This window comes from Typopeltis vanoorti, chromosome 11, assembly GCF_054136105.1.
Source record: "Typopeltis vanoorti isolate ZY-2024b chromosome 11, IOZ_Tvanoo_1.0, whole genome shotgun sequence".
In the NCBI taxonomy this organism is placed as follows: Eukaryota; Metazoa; Arthropoda; class Arachnida; order Uropygi; family Thelyphonidae; genus Typopeltis; species Typopeltis vanoorti.
Window position 1 is genome coordinate 87,976,041 of NC_143559.1, and position 26,460 is coordinate 88,002,500.

The following is a 26,460-nucleotide window of genomic DNA, read 5'->3' on the forward strand; positions in this document are numbered from 1 at the left end:
TAAACAGAGTGGGACATCATCGTTTTGAAAAATGTTTTTCAATTTTCTGAATGCACTCCAGGCAAGTTGAACTCTCCTATTTATTTCCTTTTGGAGTCCACAGTTTAGGTCAATGAGTTGACCTAAGTATGTATATGAAGAGACTCTTTCCAAAAAATTTTTTCTATCATTATGTTTTTTGGTGTTACTGAACGATTAAACATGATTTTAGTTTTTTCTCTGTTTATCTTTAGACTGACTTTTCTGCTTTCATGATTTAGGTCTTCTATCATTATATTAAGGTCTTCTGGAGTGCTTGCAAAAATTATGATATCATCTGCATATCTTAGATGTGTTAAGTTTCTGTTATTAATTTTTATACCAAGGTTTGTCCAGTTTATATTATTAAATATTTCTTGAAGGACTACTGTAAAGATTTTGGGTGATAGAGAGTCTCCTTGTCGGACATCTTTTTCAATTGATATTTTATTGCTACTTGTGTGAAGTTGGATTGTTGCTGTTGCAGTGAGATATATTGCCTGGAGGAGGTCCATATATTGTCCAGGAACTCCCTGATTCTGGAATGCATTGATTATTGTGTTAGTTTTGATGGAATCAAACGCTTTTTCATAATCAATGAAGGCTAAACAGAGAGGCAATTGGTTTTCTTCTGCTTTTTCTATTATTTGTTTTATTGCATGAATATGATCAGCTGTGTTGAAGCCTTTACGGAATCCTGCTTGTTCTACTGGTTGATTTGAGTCTAGAAGAGGTGTTAACCTGTTTGTTGTTACTTTTGTGAGAATTTTGTACAGATTAGAGAGAATACTAATTGGTCTATAGTTCTTTACTTCTTCTTTGTCCCCTTTTTTAAATAACAGTATCAGAGTAGCATTTTTCCAATTTTCCGGTATCTTCCCCTCTTCTAAGCATAAATTTAGTAAGTTTGTGACATGGTGAATCATACTGTTTCCTCTCCATTTAATTAATTCTATGTGAATTAGGTCTTCACCAGGACATTTTCCATTTGTTTTAATGCTTGTTTTATTTCATCTGAAGTGAATGGGGGGGATAAATTCCATATGCGATGGAGAGGAGTTATTAATATTTGGTTTATCTGTTGAAGGATCACTAGAGTTCTAACTGCTGACTTACAATTCATATATAGACTATGTATTGCATGATATAATATTTCATTTACACCATAAAATTGTAGCATTTCGAACAGCTTTTTCTTGACACCTTATCATATGCCTTTTCCAGATCTATAAAAGCTAAATGCAGATCCTAGTTATATTTACATGATTTCTCAACTATCAGTCTTAAAGTGAAAATATGATCCAGACAACCTCTATTTGGCCAGAATCCAAGCTTGTCCTTCCTCAAGTTTCCTTTCCACAATATTTCCTAGTCTTTTCTCATGTATGCTTGCATAAATCTTATGAGGAACACTAAGTATGGAAATTCCTTCATAATTCTCACATTCAGTTTTATTTCCCTTTTTCAAAGACAGGTACTGTGATCTCTACTACAATCATCTGGAATGTGACTCTCGGACCAGACCCTTTGTCCCATAAAAGATGTGTCCCAGACGTGTCCCATAAAACGTCTATACTTCCACATTTGAGTATTTCTAATCAGATATCAACTCAAGCTGCTATTCCACATTTCAGGTTTTTGATGGGGTTTTTTTTTTGACCTCAAGTATTGATATGTACTCCTGCATGTTTTCATGTTCTCACTGCAAGTTTCATTTAGCAATCATTCAAAGCAATCACTCCAGGTATCTAGAGTATTGTTATTATTATTATTATATAACACCTCCAGGGAGTCCAAAGACTCATTAAGGGAGGGCACCTATTCTACAGCTCTCCATCTCCACCACTCAATTCACCTATACTAATTATATATTGGGTTTTATCCTTTATATAAGTGTAAGCAAACAAAATTTGTTCCTGAAGTACTTTCAGGACTGGGGTAACTTGTGGTAAAGGTGGCATAAGTTCTCATCACTTGTCTTAGTATCTCCCATAATGTAAAGCACATCTCCTTGCAGACATGTATAATGCTATGCATTAAGGGAAAAGTCACTACCCAGAATGGTTTCGACCTTTATTGAAGTGCTCTTAAAGTAAAGACCTCTCTAAAAATTAGGTGGTTTCCCCCAGACGACTCCCTACGAGGGAACAAAGGACCATCCAACTCAATCATTAAAGTCACTGAGCAGGGTCTTTACTCAGTGACAGGCTCACCTCACCACCAAGCAGAGCCATAATCTCAGCAGTGGGCCGCACTCATAGAGGCAAAAACCTACCCCCTAGCAGAGCCTCTCACACCTCTCGTATCTCTCACATCACAACCACTTCTGCGCAAAAGCACATCAGTGGGAGCCAGACCCAGAAGTGGTGGTACTAAGGTGGAAGTAATGGAGAAGTCATATTTACCTATATGAGTTGCAAAAGGGTGTCACACCCTATTAATACAAGTCTCTGGATTAGAGATAAGTTTATGGAACTTTTTTCACTTGGCTAAGCTACTTGGACTAAGGCAAGTGATGAGAACTTATACCACCTTTACCACAAGTTGCCTCAGTCCTGAAAGTACTTCAGGCACAAATGTTTGCTTACACTGGATAAAGGATAAAATCCAATATATAATTAGTAGCATAGCCAAGTGAAAAAACTTCCATAAACTTATCTCTAATCCAGAGAATTTTAATAATTAGCTATAATTAACTATAATAATTAGTTTTTATAGTAATATTACTGTTGATTTTTGCATATTTATAGTATTTGATATATTTCATGTGATCTGGTTGGAATACCTCTAATATTAAAGTAGTACTGTAAGATCGTGCCAAAACCTCTCAAGAAAAAAAAAGAGAAATGCTAGTGAAGTTGCTAACAAAGTCGTTTGCCCAAGTGAGCAGAATCATACATTTCAGAAACAAATTAGGATATTGAGTATAAGTTAACTTTAGAAATATCTAAACTAAAGCAAATCATTAGACAGACAAGGGAAGTAGAAAAAGTTGAAAGCAATTAGAGAGGCATCGGAAGAGAAAAGAAAGATAAGTAGCAAAAGGAGAAGCAAAAAAAAAAAAAAAAGGAAAACGTTTGATCAGATAAGATTTTGCATAAAGATAAACAAGTAGGTAAAATCAATTATACAGTATGGAGATTAAATCAAAAAACATGCAATCGATGACTATGTGATTACTTCAAGTTTTCCAGGTGCTAAAATAAAAAATTGATGAATATTACATTCGAAAGAAAAGTAAAAGATATGGTAGTTTGGTAGGAACAAATGACTTGTCCTGGTGATAAATATGGTATAAGAGAGGACATGAAAGAACTTTGGAAGAATTGAGAGGGAAGAGTGAGAAAGTGAAAACAGCATATTACCTAGATATGATAGCAATGAATTAAGAAGACGCTATGATGGCATATGATTCAATGTTTACCCTGTGCATGGAGAATGGTTGTGATTATTTGAATGGGTGGAGTGAGCTCGGGGAAGGAATGGATTTGTGTAAGAGAGATAGCCTATACTTGAATGCATTTGATATCAGGAGTCTGGAAAAATTATTGATTGGTATGAGACCTAACACAGAGTCAGGAAAACTAGATTATGATGGGAGGAATGATAAGAACCTGTATAAAAGAGCGAGTGGTATACTCTGTTCATGAGAAAAATGTGCATTATTGTGGAAATGATTACGGGGAAAAAATGACTGTGTGTTTGTCCGGTTCAGACTTATTAAGAAAGTGCAAAGAAAATAGCACAAGCAAGGCATCAGATAAAAATAGAGATTTGAAAGTTCTCCAATTGGGTCATGCAGACAATAAAAGTGAGTATACAAAAAAAAAACATACAGGTAATTTATTACATCTGTACATGAATGCCAGGAGTATCAGAAACAAAGGGGTTGAGTTTGTTGCCTTGATGAACATGTTTGTTCATCAAGGCAACAACCTCAGATTGTATGCATTAGTGACAGCTGGCTATCAAAGGGAGATAGCCAGCTAATTGGAGATACACCAAGAATATGGATGAGGCATATTCTAGCCACATAACCTTTTGGTCTAAGAGTTAATTATAATTAGGACTGTAGTAATCTTGGATCTTAGCTTTAATATAGCAGTGCATGGGAAACATTTAAAAACAGATATGAATTTGTTCTCTGATGATGATATAAATAGGATACAGCTTTGATATATCCTATTTATCCCATTCCTAACATGGATGTAGGCTCCATAATTTACCAAAATGATCACCATGTAACATTAAAGGAATCATGGTAACTTTAATTACCTGAACACTGATTGGAAATCTCATGAGAAGAATGAACCCACATTTATTCAGCTGTTGGAAGACAACTTACTCAAGCAGAATGCGACAGAAGGAACTCATGGTCAAAGTGTTATGTAAAGCATTATAGCATAAGAGGGAGGAGGTAGTTCAGTTAAAGACATGACTGTTCTGCTTCCGGCTGGTGACTGTGTTCATGCTGTACTGACTTGGGAAGTGGCTAAGTTTATGGATGTTCCATTCAGAAAAAGCTACATGCTAAATTACAAAGGAGGGAATTAAGATCAACTAAGGAGTATGCTGGGTTTCGCTGCATGGTATCATTTGCTAGATGGGCAGGATATCGGTAGTGCATGGGAAACATTTAAAAAATACTTAATTGATGCAATGTCAGAATGTGTCTCTAGAGTTTGAAAAATAAATAGATTAGGAGTGAAATGGATGTGTATTCTTATTAAGAAAGAGATTCTTAAGAAAAGATGATGTAGAAGAAATACTACACATGCATAAGGATAATTGTCAGGTATGAAAATTATAAAGAGATAGACAAAAGAATGTTTAAAGTTTATTTTTCACTTGGTTAGACTATAATAAATTTAGTTTAATCCTTTATCCAAGTGTGAGCAAACAAAGTTTGCGCCTGAAAATATCTTCAGGACTGAATATGGTGTTGTACTACCTTACCCCGGTAAGATAGTACAACACCGGGCAACTAGTAGCAAAGGTGGACCAAGCTACCAACACTACTACCCCAGTATCTTCCATAATGCAAAACACATCTCCTTGCGGATATGTATAATGTTATGCATTAAGGGATTGGCCACTACCCACACTAGATTCGACCTTTATTGAGGTCTCTTCAGTGGGAGCCAGGCCCAGAGGTGAAGACCTCAATAAAGGTCGAAACTAGTCTGGGCAATGGCCAATCCCTTAATGCATAACATTATACATATCTGCAAGGAGATGTGTTTTGCATTATGGGAGATACTGGGATAGGAGTGTTGGTAGCTTGGTCCACCTTTGCTACGAGTTGCCCGGTGTTGTACTACCTTACCCCAGTAAGGTAGTACAACACCATATTCAGTCCTGAAGATATTTTCAGGCGCAAACTTTGTTTGCTCACATTTGGATAAAGGATTAAACTAAATTTATTATAGTTTAACCAAGTGAAAAATAAACTTTCAACATCTTTCTCTAAATCCAGAGTAATTTAATAAAAAAGGTGGCACACCTTTTGGCAACTCCTATAGATAAGGATGATCTCCTTATTGCTTCTGCCTGGTATCTCCACCTCTGGGCCTGGCTCCCACTGAAGAGACCTCAATAAAGGTTGAATCTAGTGTGGGTAGTGGCCAATCCCTTAATGCATAACATTATTATACTTTATATTACATTTATATTACATAACATTATTGTACTACCTTACCGGGGTAAGGTAGTACAACACCATATTCAGTCCTGAAGATATTTTCAGGCGCAAACTTTGTTTGCTCACACTTGGATAAAGGATTAAACTAAATTTATTATAACAGGAGAAAGAATTTTTTTTGTTTTTTTGTTCACCCACAAAAGGTTTATTTGTAAACTATCATTCATACTGTAGGCAGGCTAAGGATTTTCCTCTCTTCCACTTTTATTGATTTTATACAATTTTGTATTTTTGTTTATTTATTTTACATAGTCTGAAAACCCTACCCTAGAGACCAAACATTTGTAGGGAATGAAATTTATCCCCCACCTAAAAAGTATGAAAGAAGAACTATGCTAAATGTAGATGGTATGGAATGTGTCAGATGGAGAAGAGATTATTTTAAGTATTTAGTTTTTCATTTTGTTCAACTAATAGGTGCCACATCTCAGGATGAAGAAACTCAGTTGAGGTATATAAGGGGGATACTATAACTGTTGCACAAACTGAATGTTTGTTAGAGCTGTCTGTTGGAACAATGGGGCTGATGGGATATCAGTAATAATGTTGGAAGCGTGAACTGTCTCATCCTTTTACTAGGCTTTATAATTTGAATTTCAAAACATGGAAGATTCCACAGGAGTGGAAAGAATGTATAATAATCCCTTTGCACAAGAGTGGTGCAAAGACTAATGTGTCCAACAATCGACCTATCGGTATCTCTGGAGTGGTGTTGAAAATTTTGGAAAAAGTTAGCAAGAGCATTTTTATAACAGAAATGGGTTGACAGAGAATCCATACTTTGCAATGAACAGCATAGGTTTACTAAGGGAAGGTCACGTCTCAGTAACTTGCTCATATTTTAAAATAATGTTACCATTGCAATCGCTGAGTTGAGCTAGACAAGTGGAATGGATACACCATGATACGTTTAGACTTTGCCTAAGGCTTTTGGCAAATATAGCATGGAAGACTGTTGCATTAATTGTAAAATATGAGATTGGATTATGAAATATTAGCATGTTGATTCTCGTAGACAGGCTTATACGTTGGTTATGCATTATTAAAACACTTAAGGAATTGAACAACGTAGTTAAGGATATAAATTAAATTAAACTTTAATAAATATTTTCCGATATTTCGGCAACGTCACGTTGCCATCTTCTAAAGGAACTTACAAAAAAAAAGTTACGTGCACGTAGGCACTACAACACAGAAACTGGGAATGAAGAGATGAAGCTATTGTTCTCCTAACAGTCCTGATGGTGCCCTCTAAGTGTCCTGATGGTGCCCTCTTTCACAAATGGATGTAAAAACAGATGTAACATCCGTTTTCACAAATACAGTCATTCTGGGCTTGGGGACCATGCTCTGGATACACGCCACAGAATACGGTGGAAGAAAGCTACAGTGATACACCGTAGCAAATACAAATTTGAAAGACTCTTTATGGAATCAGCCTCAGCCCTAAGAAATTCTCCAAACCTCAACAAATTTGGTTGTATGCGACTGCCCCAAATTTGGGAGGCCTACATCAGCAGACCTTCAGCCCAACGGCCAAGAACACCTACTTAGCCTGCTAGAGGGCACCATCAGGACTGTTAGGAGAACAATAGCTTCATCTCTTCATTCCCAGTTTCTGTGTTGTAGTGCCTACGTGCATGTAACTTTTTTTTTTGTAAGTTCCTTTAGAAGATGGCAACGTGACGTTGCCGAAATATCAGAAAATATTTATTAAAGTTTAATTTAATTTATATCCTTAACTACGTTGTTCAATTCCTTAAGTGTTTTAATAATGAAATATTAGCATGGATAAGAAATGGCTGACTGACATATCAAAAAGTGGCATACGAGGAATGTGAGTCTGCAAGATTAAAGGTGACCATTAGCATATCACAGGAATCAGTCCTTGGTTGCATTGTTATCAGCATTTGCCGATGATACAGAGAAAAGGATAATCAGGAATGCAGTTGATATGCAATACTTGCATGATGATTTAAACAGGATGGAATCATGGGCATATGAAAATGGCTGTTCAATGTTAGTAACTTTCAAGTTATGCACTTTGGTTTAATGAGATATCTGATGACATATTATACTGGTGGGATTATACTAGAAGAAACTGCTCAGGATAGGGATTTTGGAGTTTTAGCAGATAGGAAGTTGAAGTCAAGGAACATATAGAAAATCTGCAAATACAACTCAGAGGATAATTGCAATGCTCACACAAACCTTAACATATAAGGATTGATATGACTTCGGACTACTGTGTTCAAATTATGGTCTCTTGTTTCTGTGGTGATGCATATACAGTGGAGAGAGAGAGTGCACAGAAAAGTAAAAGATGACATTGGGATTGTGCAATGTCATCTTTATGAAGGTTGATTGAGAATTTGTGGACTACAGACACCAGCAAACAGAAGAAAGAGGGGTGATATTATTGAAATTTCAAACTTCTAGAAGGGTCAAGCAGGATGTCAGTAGATGAAATTTTTCATTTTGTGGACAGTGGGGATGAGAGGGCATCCATAGAAGATGACAATGAATGCGGTGAAGGTTGTGAGAGCAAGATTTTCTCTCTTAGAGTGGTGTATGATTGGAATGAATGCCTTTGAAAGGTGTGAGTGTGATAGTGTCAATGAATTTAAGAAAAGATATGACAGATGGTAGGTGATATGTGGCCTCCCTCAATGATTTTCTGACTGACTTTCTGGATATTTCTCTTAATAATAATAGTGTATTTGAGTGTACAGTTCATCTCTGAAAAACTACTAAACTTTTTTTATCCTCATGAAAACTAAATAGTGATCACTTCCCATTTCAGATTCTCTGTATACTTATGTCCTGAACCAGTGTGAAGAATTACTATCAACAATAACACAGTCAACCAACCTTTTCTTATTTTTTGTGTCTTCTCTCCACTCAACTTTATGCTGGAACATGCTATTAGTAAATGACTAGTCCATGTTCAGAATGGAAATCCAGCAAGTAATACTATTATTATTAGCTTTACTAATTTCTCCAAATTTTCTGAAAACAATGTAAGGATTAATATAATATAATGTCCCTTCTGTGGCTTCTGGTATATTACATTTCTTCTTGATCATGTTAGGTGACTCTTCAAATGGAACACAATTATTTGATCCTAGATATGTATATGTGTGACTATCACATAATTTTTCTTCCTCGTTATCAAATTTCTGATATGTTACCATCAAAGGGTATACAAGCTACTGTGATGGTACTACATGAAAAGTTTCGATTGGAAGTTATTACTAACCTCTTATAAACAATTTTCTTCCAAATTAGTCTGTTATCTATCAGGATTCCAGTATTATCAAATCTCATATTTCAGTCTTCTAAGGTACTCCAAACTGTATCAACCTCATTTAGTCTTCTGAGTCTTCCCCCTACCCTTTCTGCTATTTGGCATGAAAGCCCTGTTTTGCGAATCTTTCCTCACCCACTGTGTTTAAGTGACCATAACACCTGAGATCAGCTCTGCTCACACATTCCTGAATGTCAAGTCAAACTTCTTTGTAATTCTGCCACTGCTGCCTTCTGGTCACTTCCTTAATTTTTCTCAGAACTCTCATGTCTGTGGCCTTCAGTCTTTGATCTTATTTCGAACCCAGCTCTCATATCCATAAATTAAAACTGGATTGAAAACTGTCTTTATTACTGCTAGTTTAGTGCAGGCTAATTTCTCTTTAAATTCTATATAAATTTATTCAGTTGACCATACTAGTTGGATTTACAAAAGGACGATCATGTATAGACCCAGCCTTTTGCCTAAAATTAATAATAGAGAAAAGAAGAGAATACAATTTAGAAACACATATTGCATTTATTGACTTTGAAAAAGCATTCAACAAAGTTAAAAGAAGCATTTTATTTAACATATTAAAAGAAAGACAAATACCAAATAATATCCTAAAAGCTATCATAAGTATATATGAAAATAATCAAATACAAATAAGATTAAATCATGAGCTATCATATATGAGAGAAATAAACTAAGGGATGCTCCCTCTCAGCAACTCTCTTTAATATTTACCTAAATGAAATAACAATAAAATGGAATAAAAATTTCCATCAAGGTACTAAACTTTCTCCTACTGTGAACTTAAACACTCTTCTTTTTGCCGATGACCAAATAATAATTACAAATTCTGAAGTTAACTTACAGAAAGTTATTTTAGATCTAAACAAGATAGCCAAAGATTATAGTATGATAATATTAACAGAAAAATCAAAAAATCAAATTTGAAAAAATTTTGAAAAATCAAAATATAAACAAAAACAAATCAGACTAAAAGTATACAATACATTAGCCCTACCAGTCTTATTGTATGGAAGTGAAATCTGGACAATAAAACAAAAAGACAAACAAAGATTAATAACAGCAAAAATGAAGTGTATGAGGCAAAGAAACTCTAGTTCAGTGTATTTAGGGAGGGGGCATCAAACTCCCAAAGATTTTGATGCCCCCCCTAGCATAACAGCATAAGGTCAGCCAAATTCTGAAAAAGTATAATATAAATATGTATAAATATGCACATGTACATTTTCTAATTGCCCCCCAAAATATTCAAATTGCCCCCTGTGGAGGCATACACCCCATGTTGAGAAACACTGCTCTATTTGATCACAAAAGAAATGAAGAAATTATGAAAGAATTAAACCAAGAATCAGTAATAGAAAAAATTAAAAAAATAAACTTAAATGGATGGAAAATGTTCAAAGAATGAAAATAGAAAGATTACCAAAACAAGCCATTAGGAAAAAGAAAACCAGGACGTCCTCTTAAAAGATTCAACGATGACTTCTAAGACCGGAACAGGCCAAGCTAGGCCTAAATCCTTGATATGCATGATGATGATGATGACCATACCAGTTTTGCTAATACTATTGTCTATTTCCATATTTAATTTGCTAGTCATCACTAAAAATTGTACTTAAACAACTGAAATGTTTAACTTGTGTTATAGGTTTCCCATTCAGGATACAGTTGAGGTTTTCAGTGTTCCCGCCTATATTAATATAGGCAGGAACACTGAATATGCCTATTATAATGCCATCTTTGATTATAATATGCCTATTATAATGCCATCTTTGTTACAACAGCTATTCAGTTTAGTTTAGGAATGCTGCAAACTTGTACTAGACTTATTTAAGAACATAACTTCATTCAAAAAACCGAGATTAAAATCTCCCATTTTGATATCAGATTTAATGCCACTTTCCTTCATAATGTGATCTGTATAGATAGAGTAACAGTGTAGATAGTGTATGCCTTTGTCTGAGACCTGATTTTACATCAAGCCATCTTCCTGTACCTACCTCCATCAATTCTAACTGCTGACTTACAACTTAAATATAAGACTGTTTATCACTTGGTTTATAATGTCCCATTTAGACCATATAATTCTTGTGTTTTGAACAGCTTTTATTTTGGTACCTTGTCATATATCTTTTCCAGATTTGCAAAACTTAATCCTAGTTATATTTCCATAATTTCTCAACTATTTGTCTTAAACTGAAAATCTAGATACTCACAATCCATCTGTATAATCTTTAAAGGTACCTGTGGTATGATTATAAATAATAAATTACACGATAACCACAGTAATTAACTTTAATAAAATGAAAGTACAGCTATTTCATACTGAAAATAACAGTACATCATCGGTGTGTAGAAACAAACAATCAAAGGAACCGGATTACAAAGTACATACAGCAGTCAGTGGTTTACCAATTAAAAACTGTTGCTGTGTGCCAGAAATTAGTATTAATAAATAACATTATTAAAAATATTATTAAACAACTATTTTTGATGGCTACATAAGATAAGAATCTACCAAACTTTTAGGAGAGCGAGACAATCGTTCCGATTCAGATTTGGCCAATGTAAAAGGGCTTCACAACTTTCTTCGAAAAGACGTTCATATTTAAACCTGCATCTGTGGAGAAGACAAGCTTTATCCTCTCACTGGATATTGTGTTTAGTGTTCAATACTATGTTGTGCCAGACCAGATTTTTGAGGTTTCATGTATTCAATATAATATTGATGTTCTTTTATTCTTTTTTCTACAGAACAGCTTGCTTGTCCAAAGTATGTTAGATTACATTCACATGGTATCTGGTAAATGCCAGATAATGAAAGAGGTGCCAGTTTGTCTTTTGTAGATGGCAACAGATGAGAAATTTTGTTGATCGGAAAATATGTGGGAATGATATGATACTTCTACCAATCAGTTCCGAGATGCCAAAAATATAAGAGATTGGAACACTGCGGTCTGTTGAAGAATCGTGAGGTGTTGGAACTTATAAGTCCATTATCTGCTGGATTTGATTAGGGTTGTAACCATTAAATTCCATTAACTTTTTGATAGTGAGAAGTTCTTGTAAGCTTGAGGGAGAGGAGCACACCTAATGTGGTCTATTAATTAGGAACTTGATAACACCAATTTTTTGAGAGGTGTGATGAGCAGACTTTTGATGGATGTATCTGCCAGTAAAGGTAGGTTTTTGATAAAAACTGGTTGAATTACCGGAGGGAGGGAGGGAGTGTGTGTGTGTGTAAGGCAGATGTCCAAGAATGGTAAACTACCAGCCTTTTTTTTAACATGGTGAACTGAATGTGTGGGTGAAGGCTACTGATATGTTGTAGAAAAGTGGTAAGTTCATTTTCAGAATGTGGCCAAATAGCAGAGATATCAACATAACAGAACCAATGAGTGGGTTGGGGATGAATGGATGAGAACAAGGTATCTTCTAGATGGTTCAAAAAATAGTTTGCCAAAGGTGGAGAGAGGGCTACCCATGGCAGTACCTTCAACTTGTTTATAGATCTTGTTTTTCCAGTTGAAACATCCTGAATGTATAACAAATTCAAAAATCTTTGCAATATCAGAAGGGTAATCATCATATAGTAAATTAACAGTATCAGATAACGGTATGTTGGTAAAGAGGGGAACAATGTCAAAGCTGACTGACAAATCCAACTCCTGTATTTGAATATTCTTGATTTTTTCAAGAAAATGTGTGTGGAATACTTGATGAATGATCTGAATTATCCAGTGTGGGCAGTTAATAAACGTGACAGAAATTTAGCATTTTTATAGGTGGGAGAGTCAATACAGTTCATGATGGGTCTTACTGGATAACCTTCTTTATGAATTTTTAGGAGGCCATATAAACAAGGAGTTCTTCCAAAATGAGTGTGCAACTTGTCCACAGTATTTTGATCCCAGCTAAATATCTGTACTTTCATTTCATTAAACTTAATTACTGCAGTTATCGGGTAATTTATTATTAATCCATCTGGTATGAACCCAGTTTGTTCTTCTTTAAGCTTCCCTTCCACAATATTTCTTTCTCTTGCAGCATAATTACACTGGAGTGATGTGTGAAGACAACTCAGGGGAGACTTCCATATAACCTTTTAAGGAATATGGAAGACTGACCATGGCTTTTGACTTAATATCCAATCCTCACCTTTTTTGTAGTGCATCCTACAGAAGGTACCCAAATGAATAATAACAAATGAGGATGGGTAGGCAATTTGGGATTTAGCTAACCAAATTATATTTTATAGTGGCTTAAACCAAATGATAATGATGATGCATAATTCCATTAACAAAAGAATCTCTGATAATTCTTTAGTTACATGAGCTAAAATTCAATAAAAGAAATGTAAATTTACAAAAAATAACAAACTTCAATTCTGAATGCAAGAATAAGCCATGGAGTAGTAAATTACTCCTTTAGCCAAATAGCAATATAATTACTCTTTTAAGCAGGTACTTGACAACATTCAGCATTTTATTTTTATTTATGCTAAAATCTTATTTATGTAACTAGCTTATATATATACTGCTTATATAACTTATATCAGCTTAATTAGCTGATCTCTAATGGGATAAAAAATGGAAGGTGTCAAGTAATAATAGTAATAAAATCAAATTAAATTAGTATTTTAATTATTATTTTTATCATTTTTTTATCATGCTTAAATTATCATCAGTGTCATGAAAAAAGCAACAATTCAAGACTCTAAAAGCAATATTTTTTTATGAAGTAATGTAAATATTAAACATTTTAATGTGATTTTAGAAAACTTACATTATGTACAAAGTCCAATATGTCAGAAGAAACAGAACTCAGAGATGTAATGCTCCAATACCTTAAAATATATAAAATCTATTAACCATGCAGCAATTCTTTTTTCTCTATGCAAAGAGATACTTTGATATCTAAAGTCAATGTTTCTTTTTATTATTATTTCTTTAAGATACTTAATAAAGCTAAAAAATATAAGGATATCTTTAAATTATTGATAAATTTCATACATCACTAGAAAATGGAGCATTGAAGGGTGAAAATTAAGATAAGAAGACCAGTGAAATATCAGAAAATAAGTAAATAAATATTATTTATTTTCTTATTGTTCATGTGTTGTGAAATAAAACCATTATAAAAAACTTAACAAGATGACTCACATATTGTATAAAATATGTAGAGAACCGACCAGATTCTGATTCAATATCCAATGCCACCTTTTAGTGGTACACACTGTTAGTAAGTACCATTAATGCATGAACAATATTAGTATGACAATCTGGACTGTAATCTAGCAAGCTGTATTCTGAACTGGTTGAAACCATTAAGATGATAAAATATATTCAATTTTCATGCTATTTGGGATGATAACCAGTTAAATTCATCTAGCTGTTTTCCTTGAGTACTCTCATAGCTTTTGGAAAACAGCTATGAGACAATTATAATACATGAAAATTGCATTCCCACCATGCTATACTATCATAAAAAAAACCTGTGATTCCAGGAAAGGAAAAACTGGTGCTTCTGTACGAGATAAACTAACTCACTCTAACTAAGAAGTCTTTATAAAGGTTATTCTCATGGTGTAATGGAAGCTGAGCCTATGTAGAAATGGAACCTTTGCTAGTGGACATGTTTCTTTGTGGAAAGTCAGCTAATAATGCAATCTCAACTAGAACAGAAGTGAAGGTAGACATAGTCAGTGTATAAAGCATCCACAGAAAAGAGAATGTATTTTGCATGCAACCCTGTTATTACTTGAGACAAGTGAAAAAAAATTGAGATCCTTCTAAATCACCATAAGATTATGTATTCACTTAAGAGAATAGAGAGATTAACTACGGAGTTAACACTAGATATAAGACCCATTTCTAGAATGAGAAATAATTTACATCAGTTCTTTAAAATGGTGATGCAGATAAATTTCAAAATGTAAAATTGGACAATGTGACTCATTTGTGGTGGATATGGTTTATCAAAGGTGGCAGTAATGAAGAAATCACTTGGACAGGAACAAGATAATCTTGCTGATTATAATGCTATATATGACTTCTGAACTTCTATCATTTATGAATTATGACTTATTCAAGCATAAGAAAGGAAATGTAAATAAAGCAAAGCAGAATTATATCTCAAAAATCATGTTTTTTCAACACAGCATGACTAGGGATGAATTAAATTCAAATTTAATAATTCCAATATTTCATCTCTATCACAGAGACATCATCAGGGATACGATATAAGAATTATAACATCCACAAGTAACACAAAAACAAATGAAAATATAAGACTGAAAGCCTGAAATGATAGGAGGGGAATGTCCTCTATGGGCACTGATAGGCAGCCTTGGTTGTTGGGTAGAAGGACTAATAATTAGTTTCCAATATCTTTGGGAGTTTCACACAACTATATTTATTGAGGTTGAGTTGGGTTTTAAAGGTTGAGGGATGTTTAATTAAGGGTCAAAGCTGTATAACTGAGAGGAGACTTCCAAGTAGCCTTTTAATCGACCGAGGATTCTGACCTAATGTACAATCCTCATCTTTTCATAGTGTACCCTGATTGGATTAACTCACAATTTAAAATGATGGTACAACATGACAGAATTTTATGCAGGCTGTGGTTAAATAAGCTCCCATTGTTTTTGCTAGGAAACCTGGGCAAACAGCGCAAAGTCACCTACTGGAACAAATCCCAACTCAACAGAGTTCAAGAGTGCTACCATCAACATAAGAAGCATCAATGGAAAATAAATGTAACAGAAGATGAACTGGAGAAGTACCAGATTGACATAATAGCTATGTCTGAAACAAAGAAGACAAAAAAAATAAATAAATAAAATAAAATAACAGATGAGATCTTTCTAAGCAACAAATACAAAATGTTATATTCAGGAAATAGCAATAACAATCAGGGAAGTATGAGTATAAACTTCTTGAATGGCAGACAATATCAAGTAGAGTGATGTGGGCAACTATCAGAATGGGAAGCTGGACATTCAGACTTATTTGTGCTTATAGTTCCACTAAAGTGTGTTAAGGCTTAAGTGTTTCACTCCATTAAACTTTTATCAAACAATTCAAAATAGTATTTAATGTTTCCAACATTTCACTCAGTACAAAATGAGACTTGTAACATACAAGTCTCATTTTGGTAGCACAGGATGTAAATGGAGATCTTGAATTATTAATGTTTTCTATATTTTGGGAAGTTTTATACAACCATCATGATGGAAGTTTAAAGCAATATTTACAGCACTAGGAAAGGATTAAAAACTAATTTTAATGCTTCTAATATTTTGTTTCAGTCACTGAGACATCTTCAGGGATTACAAATAACTCTTGTAAGACGCACTCAAATACAACACAATGCTAAGTGAAACACATGGGTGACTCTAAAGTCCTATGTAGGTGGTGCACCCTCTATGGGCGTTTATAGGTGGCCTAGGATGTAAAGTAGAACCTCTGATGATTAATGTTTCCTACATTTTGGGAAGTTTTATGCAACTGTATTTATTTAAATTTGGTTGGTTTCTGAGTACCACTGCAGATTCTAAAAGTAATCTTTCTTTTTTAAATTTACTATGATGGAGAATGGTGTTTTTTCTCCAGGAGATTCTGTGGGTTGTATCCAAAACATGGTCTTCAAGGCCAGATTGACCATAGTTGCGATGACAGATGTATGATTTGTGTTCTAAACGGATGGTTGCTGATTTACCTGCCTGTCCAAAGTAAGCCAGCTTGCAGGAACATGGTACTTTATATACTCCAGGCACTGAGAGAGGAGAAAGCTGATCTTTGGTAGAACGGATACGGGTAGCAAGTTTACAGTGGGGCTTAAAAGCTGTGTAGAGGTTGTAATTTTTTAAAGACCTGGCTATTATTTCTGATGTGCCAAGAATGTAGGGGATGGTGATGGTATTTCTGAAATTCTTCTGAGGAGATGGCCAAGAAATGGGGGAGGAACTGATTATTTTTTTAATTCTGTAATCACAGGTGTTGTGTATGCAGTTCAGTTCGGTTGAAAGGGATGGTCCACTGGAACAAAGATTGTGGGCTCTATTGGTTAGAATATGATTAATGCCATATTGTTGAGAGGGTTTTCTATATATACAGTGAAGGAAAGGTGAATAAACTATTGTTGTTTTTCTTTTCCATTGTAAACTGGATTCTTGGATGTAAGCTATTGAGGTGATGTAAGCTATAGAGAATGTAAGCTATAGAGATGTAAGCTATAGAGAACACATCATCTACATATCTTAGCCAGATAGAAGGTTTTGAGAGGGGCTGAGTCTGTGGCTCATTTTTCAAAATTTTCTTTGTAAAAATTGGCAGGGGGGGGGGAACCCATAGCAGTTTCCTCTATCTGTTTGTAAATTTTGTTCTTCCAAGAAAAATAACCCAAACTGATGGCAAAGGAAAAGAGATCTAAACTATCAGAAGGAAAAACGTTTTTTAAGAGTGTTAAGGTGTCATAAATGATATAAAAACACTCATAAAAAAGGTTATTCCTTCTGATATCTTAGATCTCTTTTCCTTTGCCATTAATTCTGGTTATTTTTCCTGATAGAGGGAAGCGCGATGGGTTTCTCACTCTTGCCAATTTTTACATGGAAAATTTTGAAAAACAAGCCACAGACTCAGCCCCTCTCAAACCTACTATCTGGCTAAGATAAGCATTCTCTATTTAGCCTCATAGCCCAGACACATTAGACTCCTTCCTCAGTCACCTACAGCCAAAAATCCAGTTTCCAATGGAAAAGGAAAATCAATTAAACTATTAAACAATTAAACTATCAATCAATTAAATAATAACCATAGTTTACCTTCCCTAGACACCTTAGTAACACACACACACCTTCCTTATGGTAACATTTCCTTCACTATATATAGAAAACCCACACATAGGCAGATACATTCACAAACTCTCCCCCCACCACCGCTACCCCTCTCAACAATATGACATTGATCAAACTCTAACCAATAGAGCCCACAATCTTTGTTGCAGTGGACCTTCACTCCCTTTCAACTGAACTCAACCACATACAGAACACCTTCCTTTCCAATGGCTACAGATTACAGAATTAAAAAAATAATCAGTTCCACCCCCATTCCCTGGCCATCTCTTCAGAAGGATTTCAGAAATGCCATCACCATCTCCCCTACATCTGTGGCACACCAGAAATACCAGCCAGCTCCTTAAAAAAGTACAACCTCTACACAGTTTTTTAGCCCACCGTAAACTTGCAACACTTATCCGTTCCACTAAAGATCTGCTCCCTCTTCTCTCAGTGCCTGGAGTATATAAAGTACCCTGTTCCTGCAAGCTGGCTTACTTCAGACAGATAGGGAGATCAGCAACCATGAAATCAGAAAAACACAAATCATACATCTGCAATCATGATTACAGTCAATCTGGCTTTGCAGACCATATTTTGGATACAACCCATAGCGTATCCTGGAGAAAAACCACCATGCTCCACCATAGTAAATTAAAAAAAGAAAGACTGCTTTTAGAATCTGCAGTGGTACTAAATTTAAATAAATACCGTTGCATAAAACTTCCCAAAATGTAGGAAACATTAATTATCAGAGGTCCCACTTTACATCCTAGGCCATCTACAAACGCCCATAGAGCGTGCACCACCTACATAGGACTTTAGAGTCACCCATGTGTTTCACTTAGTAGTGTGTTGTATTTGAGTGTGTCTTACAAGAGTTATTTGTAATCCCTGAAGATGTCTCAGTAACTGAGACAAAATTAGAGAAGCATTAAAATTAGTTTTTAATCCTTTCTAGTGCTGTGAACATTCCATTAAACCTCCAACATGATGTCCTCTCTGCATTTAAGCCTCAACGCATGGTTTATGCAACCATTTAAGTGGCTCATTGGTTCTAGGAGTATGATTCTTGTTTTAACTGCCTCCGTAGCGCAATTGGAAAAACAACGGTACGTTGCACCCTTCAATTAGAAAAGGCCTAAGTTCGATTCTAGTCGTGAAGGGAGGAATCTTTATATGGACTTTTTCAATTGATGGTGAGTTAGTGGATCTCATATGAGGTAGTAGGGGTTTTTTTCTACCAGAAATTTGGGTTTTTCATCCCGCATACAGACAAATTGGCCCTTCAGAACACAAGCAATTTACAGACAAAAAAATAGTAGTTGTGGTGGTGGTGGTGGAGACAGAGAGCTGTATAGTGGGTATCCTCCCGCGATGAGTCTTTGGACTCCTTGGTGGTGTCACGAATAATAATAATAATAATTACTGAAATCAAGAGCCAAAAGGCTTCGCTTTGGCGATGCACAATTATTCAAATTAAGTGGATATTGACTCCAACATTATTTCAAACCGAATAGAGAACCTACAAGAGTTTCGTGCCAAATATAGAAACTATAAAAGTTTCGGCGGATCCAAGTGTAATCAAACCTTTCATGACAGGGACAATTCGTGGTAAAGGTGGAGTAAGCTCTGAAATACTAAGGAAAGTGATCGAAGCTTACTCCACCTTTACCATGAGTTGCCCCTGTCATGAAAGGTTTGATTACACTTGGATCCGCCGAAACTTTTATAGATTCTATATTCGGCACGAAACTCTTGTAGTTTCTCTATTCGGCTTTGAAATAATGTTGGATTCAATATCTACTTAATTTGAATAATTGTGCATTGCCAAAGCAAAGCCTTTTGGCTCTTTATTTCAGTAATTCTTGGTGCCTTTTGTGATGTGACACCTTTTGGCAACTTGTATGGTAAAGTATAGCTTCTGCATTACTTCAGTCTGGGTATTTACATCTGGGTCTACCTATAGACTGATGAGACCTCAACAAAGGTTGAAACTGGTCTGGGTAGTGATTTCCCCCCCCCACACACACATAATGTATAGCATCATACATGTCTGCAAGGAGATGTGCTTTACATTATGGGAAATACTAAGGAAAGTGATCAGAGCTTACTCTACCTTTACCACAAGTTGTCCCTGTCATGAAAGGTTTGCTTATGCTTAGATCTGCCGAAACTTTTATAGTTTCTATATTCGGCATGAAACTCTTGTAGTTTCTCTATCCGGCTTTGAAATAATGTTGGATTCAATAACCACTTCATTTGAATAATAATAATAATATTTATTCAAATTAGGCTGATTTTTAAGAATAGCAGCAGCAGATTCCAAAAACAGTCTTTCTCTCTCTCTAAATTTACTGTGATGGAGCATGATGGTATTTTTCCAATTGATTCTGTGAGCTCTATCCAAAGCATGGTCTGCAAGGCCAAATTGACTGTAGTCATGACTGCAGATGTATTTTTTATGCTTTTCCATTTGGATGGTAGCTGATCTTCCTGTCTGTCCACAGTAGACAAACTTGCAGCAACAAGAAACTCTATACACACCTGGAACTGAGAGGGGCGAGAATATGTCTTTAGTGGGGCAGATAAAGGTAGCTTTAAATGGGGCTTTAAAGTGGTGCATATATTGTATTTCTTTAAGATTCTGGATATTTTTTCTATGTGCCTCAAGTCAAGTTGAAGTCAAGTTAAAATCCCTCCATATCTACAAGCATGCAGTTTTAGCTACATGCACTGTTTTTGCTGACATCAACATGGCCATCAGCTCATTACAGTCTGAGCTTTCTAAACAATTCTCAACATGAAACTCTATACTATTCTCTTTAATATTTCAGGAGCTTTAGCTCTAAAAGAATTCCTAAAAATAAACATATCAATAAGTAAAACAGACTTTTGGATTCTAAACCAGTAACTACAGTATGAAAAGTGTAACCTTTTCATACTGTAGTTAACTTGTCATCAAAAAGGCTTAACAAAGTTATCTATAATCATATATCTATCATAATCATATACCATCTGTCTATCATATATAAAGTTAGCATCCTAAGTCTCGGCCACAATTTTGTCATTGCACCTCGACAAGTATCAGCGCTAGACTTAATGTTCAACATCGAATGTGGTATTTGTAACTTAGCTTCTTAGATAGCTAATAACATTAGGCTTGACATCACCAGTTCACTTTCTAGATCTTCTCCCAAAAGAAATCTATCTGCCTGTCAGCTCAATGCCTTCAATAAACTATGTAAAGATAACAGCACAGTCATCACCAGGTATGACAAGGGAAGTGCTATATTATCCTCAATGCCAGTGAATACAAAAAGAAAATGGATATCATTCTTAGAGATTGCTCCACCTACAGACATTTATATTATGATCCCACTAAATCGCAAATCAAGAAATTAAAAAGCCAGCTCAAAAAAGTTTCTTTCTTATTTCTCCTGATTTCATAAAACAACTAAATCCTTCAGTTGTCCCCCACTTCCAAGACCTATAGTAGATACCACTGATTCTCCCTGCTATAAATTATCCAAATGATACTAATATCCTAGTGAGCTTTGACATCACCCCATTGTTCACTAACATTACCTTAAATGACACCTTATTGCTTGTAAAAAAAAGTTTTTCCTCTTGATACCATTGGCCTCTTTTCCTTTGCTATCCATGCTGGTTATTTCTCTTAGAAAAACAATATTCATAAACAGATAAAGAGAACTTTCTATGGGGTCTCCTCTCTCACCTCCCCTTGCCAATTTTTTAATATTTTTTATGGAAGATTCTGAAAAACAAACTCTTGACTCAGTCCCTCTCAAATCTTCTACCTGGTTAAGATATGCAGATGATGTGTTTTCTATTTGGTCTCATGGCTCTGACACTTTAGACACTTTTCTACGTCACCTCAAATAGCCTTCACCCTAGAATCCAATTTATAATGAAAAGGAAACTAATAATAGTCTGGCCTTTCTAGACACCTTGGTCACCTGTCTACCTAATGGTAACCAGTCCTTTTGTATATAGGAAACCCACTCACACAGGCAGATACATTCACAAACTTTCCCATCACTCCCCCCCTCTCAACAATATGGTGTCATAAAAACACTAACCCATGGAGCTTATAACCTTTGTTCCAATGAAACCTCTCTTGCAACAGAACTCAATCACAATCATATATACCACACTTTTCTGGCTAATGACTAGAGTTCCCACAGTATAAAAACATAATCCTTTCCCCAATCCATGACCTTCACTTCAGAAAGTTTTAATAATGCTATCAACCATCCCCCTATGTCCGAGGCACACCAGAAAAAAATACCAGAATCTTAAAGAGCACTACTTTCAAGCACCATTTAAAACTAGCTACCCTTATCTGCTCCAGTAAAGACAAACTCCTCCTCCTCTCAGTTTCAGGTGTGTATAGAGTTCATTGTTCAGGAGAAGTAGAAGAGAGGGAATGAGAGAGAGTTATGGGAATGACAGAAGAGGAGAGAATAGAAACAGAGGAAGAGAAGGAATGAGAGAGAGTTATGGGAATGATAGAAGAGGAGAGAATGGAAACAGTCAGAGAGAGAGAGAGAGAATGTGAAGAATGCAAGGGAGTGCTAGAACCAGGGATGGAGTGATGACAGAACAGCAGGTAAGTAAGGAAACACAGAGTGAAAGAATTAGAGGAGAGAGAGAGAGAGTGAGGGATGCAGGTGAGCAATCACGAAACATAGTGGTAAGTGCTGTGATGTATGGAGACTCAATGATTCCGTGGTGTGCAAGATAAGATGCCAGAGGAGTGTTTGCTTGGAAGAATGATAGAGAGTGTGACTATGGCAATTAAGCAGGGTGAAAGGGTGGATGAGATGATTGTGATGGTAGGTACAAATGACTTGGGAGGCAATGTAAATCAGGTGGAGAGAGAGAGCTGAAATTATTGCTTGAGGTTGTGCAAAAGAAAACACAGAGAGAAAAGATTGTGTGTTGCCCAGGTATGATAGTGACGAGCTAAGCAGAAGAGCAGTAATAATGAATATCATAATAGCCAGAATGTGTGAGAAGAGAGGATTGGAATATGTGGATGCTTGGAAGCCATTTAGAACCGAAAGGAACTATATGCGAGAGACTTGAGGAAGGACATATGCATCTGGAGAGATTGATGTTTTCTGAGCAAGTTGGTGTGTCAATGCAGGGAAACTAGAATTTCCCAGCAGGGGTGGCCTCTTGTGGGAATGGGTGCTTGGGGGGGAGGGGAATGACATCAGGTAACATCGAGTCCAGTGAGGGTCTGGAGGGGATAATGATAGGTATAGAAGCAGTGACATTTTTATGCTTTATACTAATGCCAGGAGTATCTGGAATAAAGGAGAGGAATTGGTGGCACTGATAGCGTCAGCCTGGCCAAAGATTATTGGGATCTCTGAGACATGAGTGACAGAAAATGATGTAATAACAGAAATAGAAGTAGCAGGGTACAGCATTTTTTGGCAGGATAGGAAGGGAAACACAGTGGTGGTGGTGGTGCTGCACTGCTTATGATAAATGATGACTTATGTGCTCTAAGAGTGGAGACTTTGGTGGAAGATAGTGACACTAATGGTTTTGAAAGCATATGGTGTGAGGTAGAGGTGGGCAAGACAGTATATTTAGTCCCTACAAGCCAAGGAGCACAGAGGATGGGAGCAGGAGATGTTCAGGCAGTTGAGCTTGGCAAGTGCAAGAAGAACGATTGTTATGGGAGATTTTAACTGTAGCAGTATAAGCTGGGAAGAATTATACGCATGTAATAATAAGGGAATGAAATTTCTAGAATTTTTGAGGGAAAAATGTCTTAGGCAACATGTAATAGAGGGAACAAGAGGTTTGAGAGTTTTGGATTTGGTCATAGCATCAGAAGAGATGACATCTCTTCCCCAATTTGGAGAGAGTGACCATGTTGTATGGACTTGGAAGATGAATAGACAAGCAGGAGGATAAGGGAACGCATGTGAAATTATAAGGCAGGCGATTATAATAGTCTTAGATATCGACAGGACAGTTCCATGGAGGGAGGAATTGGATGGGCGGGATACCATTAGTGCTTGGGAAATTGTGAAGGAATATTTGTTAGCAGCAATAGTAAACTGTATTCCACAAGTGAAGAAGAGAACACAATTTGGTGTAAAGCAGATGACAGACAATATCAAACAGAAACTGCAGGTGAAAAAAGAAATTATGGAAGAGATATAAGGTAAGAGGTGAAGAGAAGATGCACGAAGAATATAAGATTCATGCAAGCAGAGTGAATAGTATGGTGAGGAAGGCAAAACTGGAATATGAGAAGAGATTGGCATTAAGATCCAAAGAAAATCCAAGGGAATTTTTTAGCTATGTGGCCAGTAGGAGGAGAAATGATTGTGGAAGAATGACATTGCGGGATAAAAATTGGAAAAGAGTGACTGATGCAGATGACATAGTGGAGTTGTTCAATGAATATTTTATTGGAGTATTTCATCGTGGAGAAATAGGTTTTAATACTAGAGGAATAGGGCAGGTTCGAGGTTTAGAGGTGCAAGAGGAGAGTGTGTTACAAATACAGAGTACACCGGATGTCAGTAAAGCTGTGGGACAGGATGGTATTTCACCTCCTGTTTTGAGAGAATGTGCTAAAGAACTGATAGCTCCTGGCTTTTCAATAAATGTCTGGCTACAGGAACGGTACCCAGGGAATGGAAGGACGGTAAGACAGTGCCATTGCATAAGGGCGGTAGCAGACAGGAAGTGTCTAATTATCGACCAGTTTGTGTATCATCAGTAGTTGTTAAGGTCTTGGAGAAATTATTGAGGGACCATACACAGAGTTGAGCAGATGAGGGTAATGTTATTTGTGAAAATCAACATGGATTTCCTAAGTGGGGCTCTTGCTTTAGTAATATGATTGCCTTTTATAATAAAGTGACAAAAGCAGTTGATGAGGGGAAAGGCATATACTGCCATTTTTTTGGATTTTGGAAAGGCATTTGACAGGGTGCCACGTGATAAGCTGATACTTATGTTGCAGCACATGGGTTTGAATGTCAGGTTAGTCAACTGGATTCAGGATTGGCTGTCTGACAGGTATCAGAGAGTTGTGTATGATGGGGCAATATAAAGGAGACACAAGGTTATAAGTGGGGGTCCACAGGATCAGTATTGGGAACTACCTTGTTTAACTTTTATATCAATGACATTGTCAGGGGATTGCAGGGGGAAATTCAGTTGTTTGCAGATGATGCGAAGCTGGGAAGGGTTATTAGCAATGTTCCCTCTAAGCTGTGCACATGTGCGTGCGCACACGTTTTACAACAAGCACACAAAGTAAAAAATATGCGCACACTAGATTTTCAAGATGAAATTAAAATTTATTAATTAAAGAAGTTCCACCTAAACATTAACCTATAAATTCTTTAAAAAATACAGTAACTCAGCAACGCTGAAGCCTATATAACCTCACATTTTTTATTACGTTCTCAAAGTTGCACAAAACTTATAAATTATTAACAGTAACCCTATTTGAGGCTAGCGATTTGATGCCAAAGTGAAACGGGTGTGGTTTAAATGTGTAACTTTTAAGTAGCGTAGAATGCCGTGCGGTTTGTTTACATCTCAGGCCTGACTCATGGAAAATTTCCAAACGTGATTGGCTGATCAAATTAGTTAAGATCATGACGAATTAAAACAATGGTTTCATAATTTTAATAAAAATAATTAAATACTTTTGAAAACTTAAATTAGAGTACAATTAAAAATATTGTACCGTTTCAAAATTCTCCCATTTTTAAAAGGAATTTTAAAATAGTAGACTAAATAATAACATTCGTGTACACGCATTGAGATACAACCAAGTTAATTAAATCTAGCCTCTAGGCATATCTTTTAGCTCTTGTGTTGCCCTCGGCAATGTTTAGTGTTGGTTCAGCTTTTGCCTTGCCAAGTTATTCAGTGAATAGTGTACATTTGTAAACTAGTGGTAAGACTTATACGTTGGTTAGACATAACTGGTAATTAATTTACGGAATTATGGTGAGAACTTCAGCCCAACGGCCAAGACTACCAAATTAGCCCGCAAGAGGGCTCCATTAGGATTTTAGGAACAAAATTAGTGTCTTAATTTCTTCCTCATTTGCTTTGTTAGTTCCTGTAGTGCACATACCATATCTTTATGTTCCTGAAGATGACAATGTGACATTGTCGAAATATAGAAGTGATTCATTAAAGTTATCTTTAATTAATTTACTTTATATGCGTTGTTAATTCCGTAAATTAATTACCAGTTATTTGTAAACTAAACAAGATGAGAATTAGTAACAGACTTCTTAATGTTTAACAAGGTGAGAATTAGTAATGGGAATATTTTATTATGTATGTTCAGAGTTATTTGCAAAGTTAGAAAATTTAATTAAAGGCAATCAGTAACTAGTGTTATCTTTTTTTTTTACTTTATTTCTTACTTCTAATCAGATCAATATTAAATACATACAAAATATTTATGTTAGCTCTGAGATTGATGTCACACAACTTACTTGGCGATGGTAATAACACATACACTTAGAATCCTATCTAGTACAGTCGGTCTCGTGT

General features: G+C 35.7%; 1 protein-coding gene across 2 annotated transcripts in view; it reads right to left on the bottom strand.

The window, feature by feature from the left end:
* Positions 1-26,460, bottom strand: part of LOC150101832 (uncharacterized) — a 572,233-nt gene that overhangs the window by 270,399 nt on the left and 275,374 nt on the right. For both annotated transcript variants that reach the window (XM_090400015.1, XM_090400014.1), the window contains exon 11: positions 13,827-13,887. In XM_090400015.1, coding sequence (XP_090256141.1) covers positions 13,827-13,887 — 61 coding nt within the window. The remainder of the gene's footprint in view (positions 1-13,826; positions 13,888-26,460) is intronic.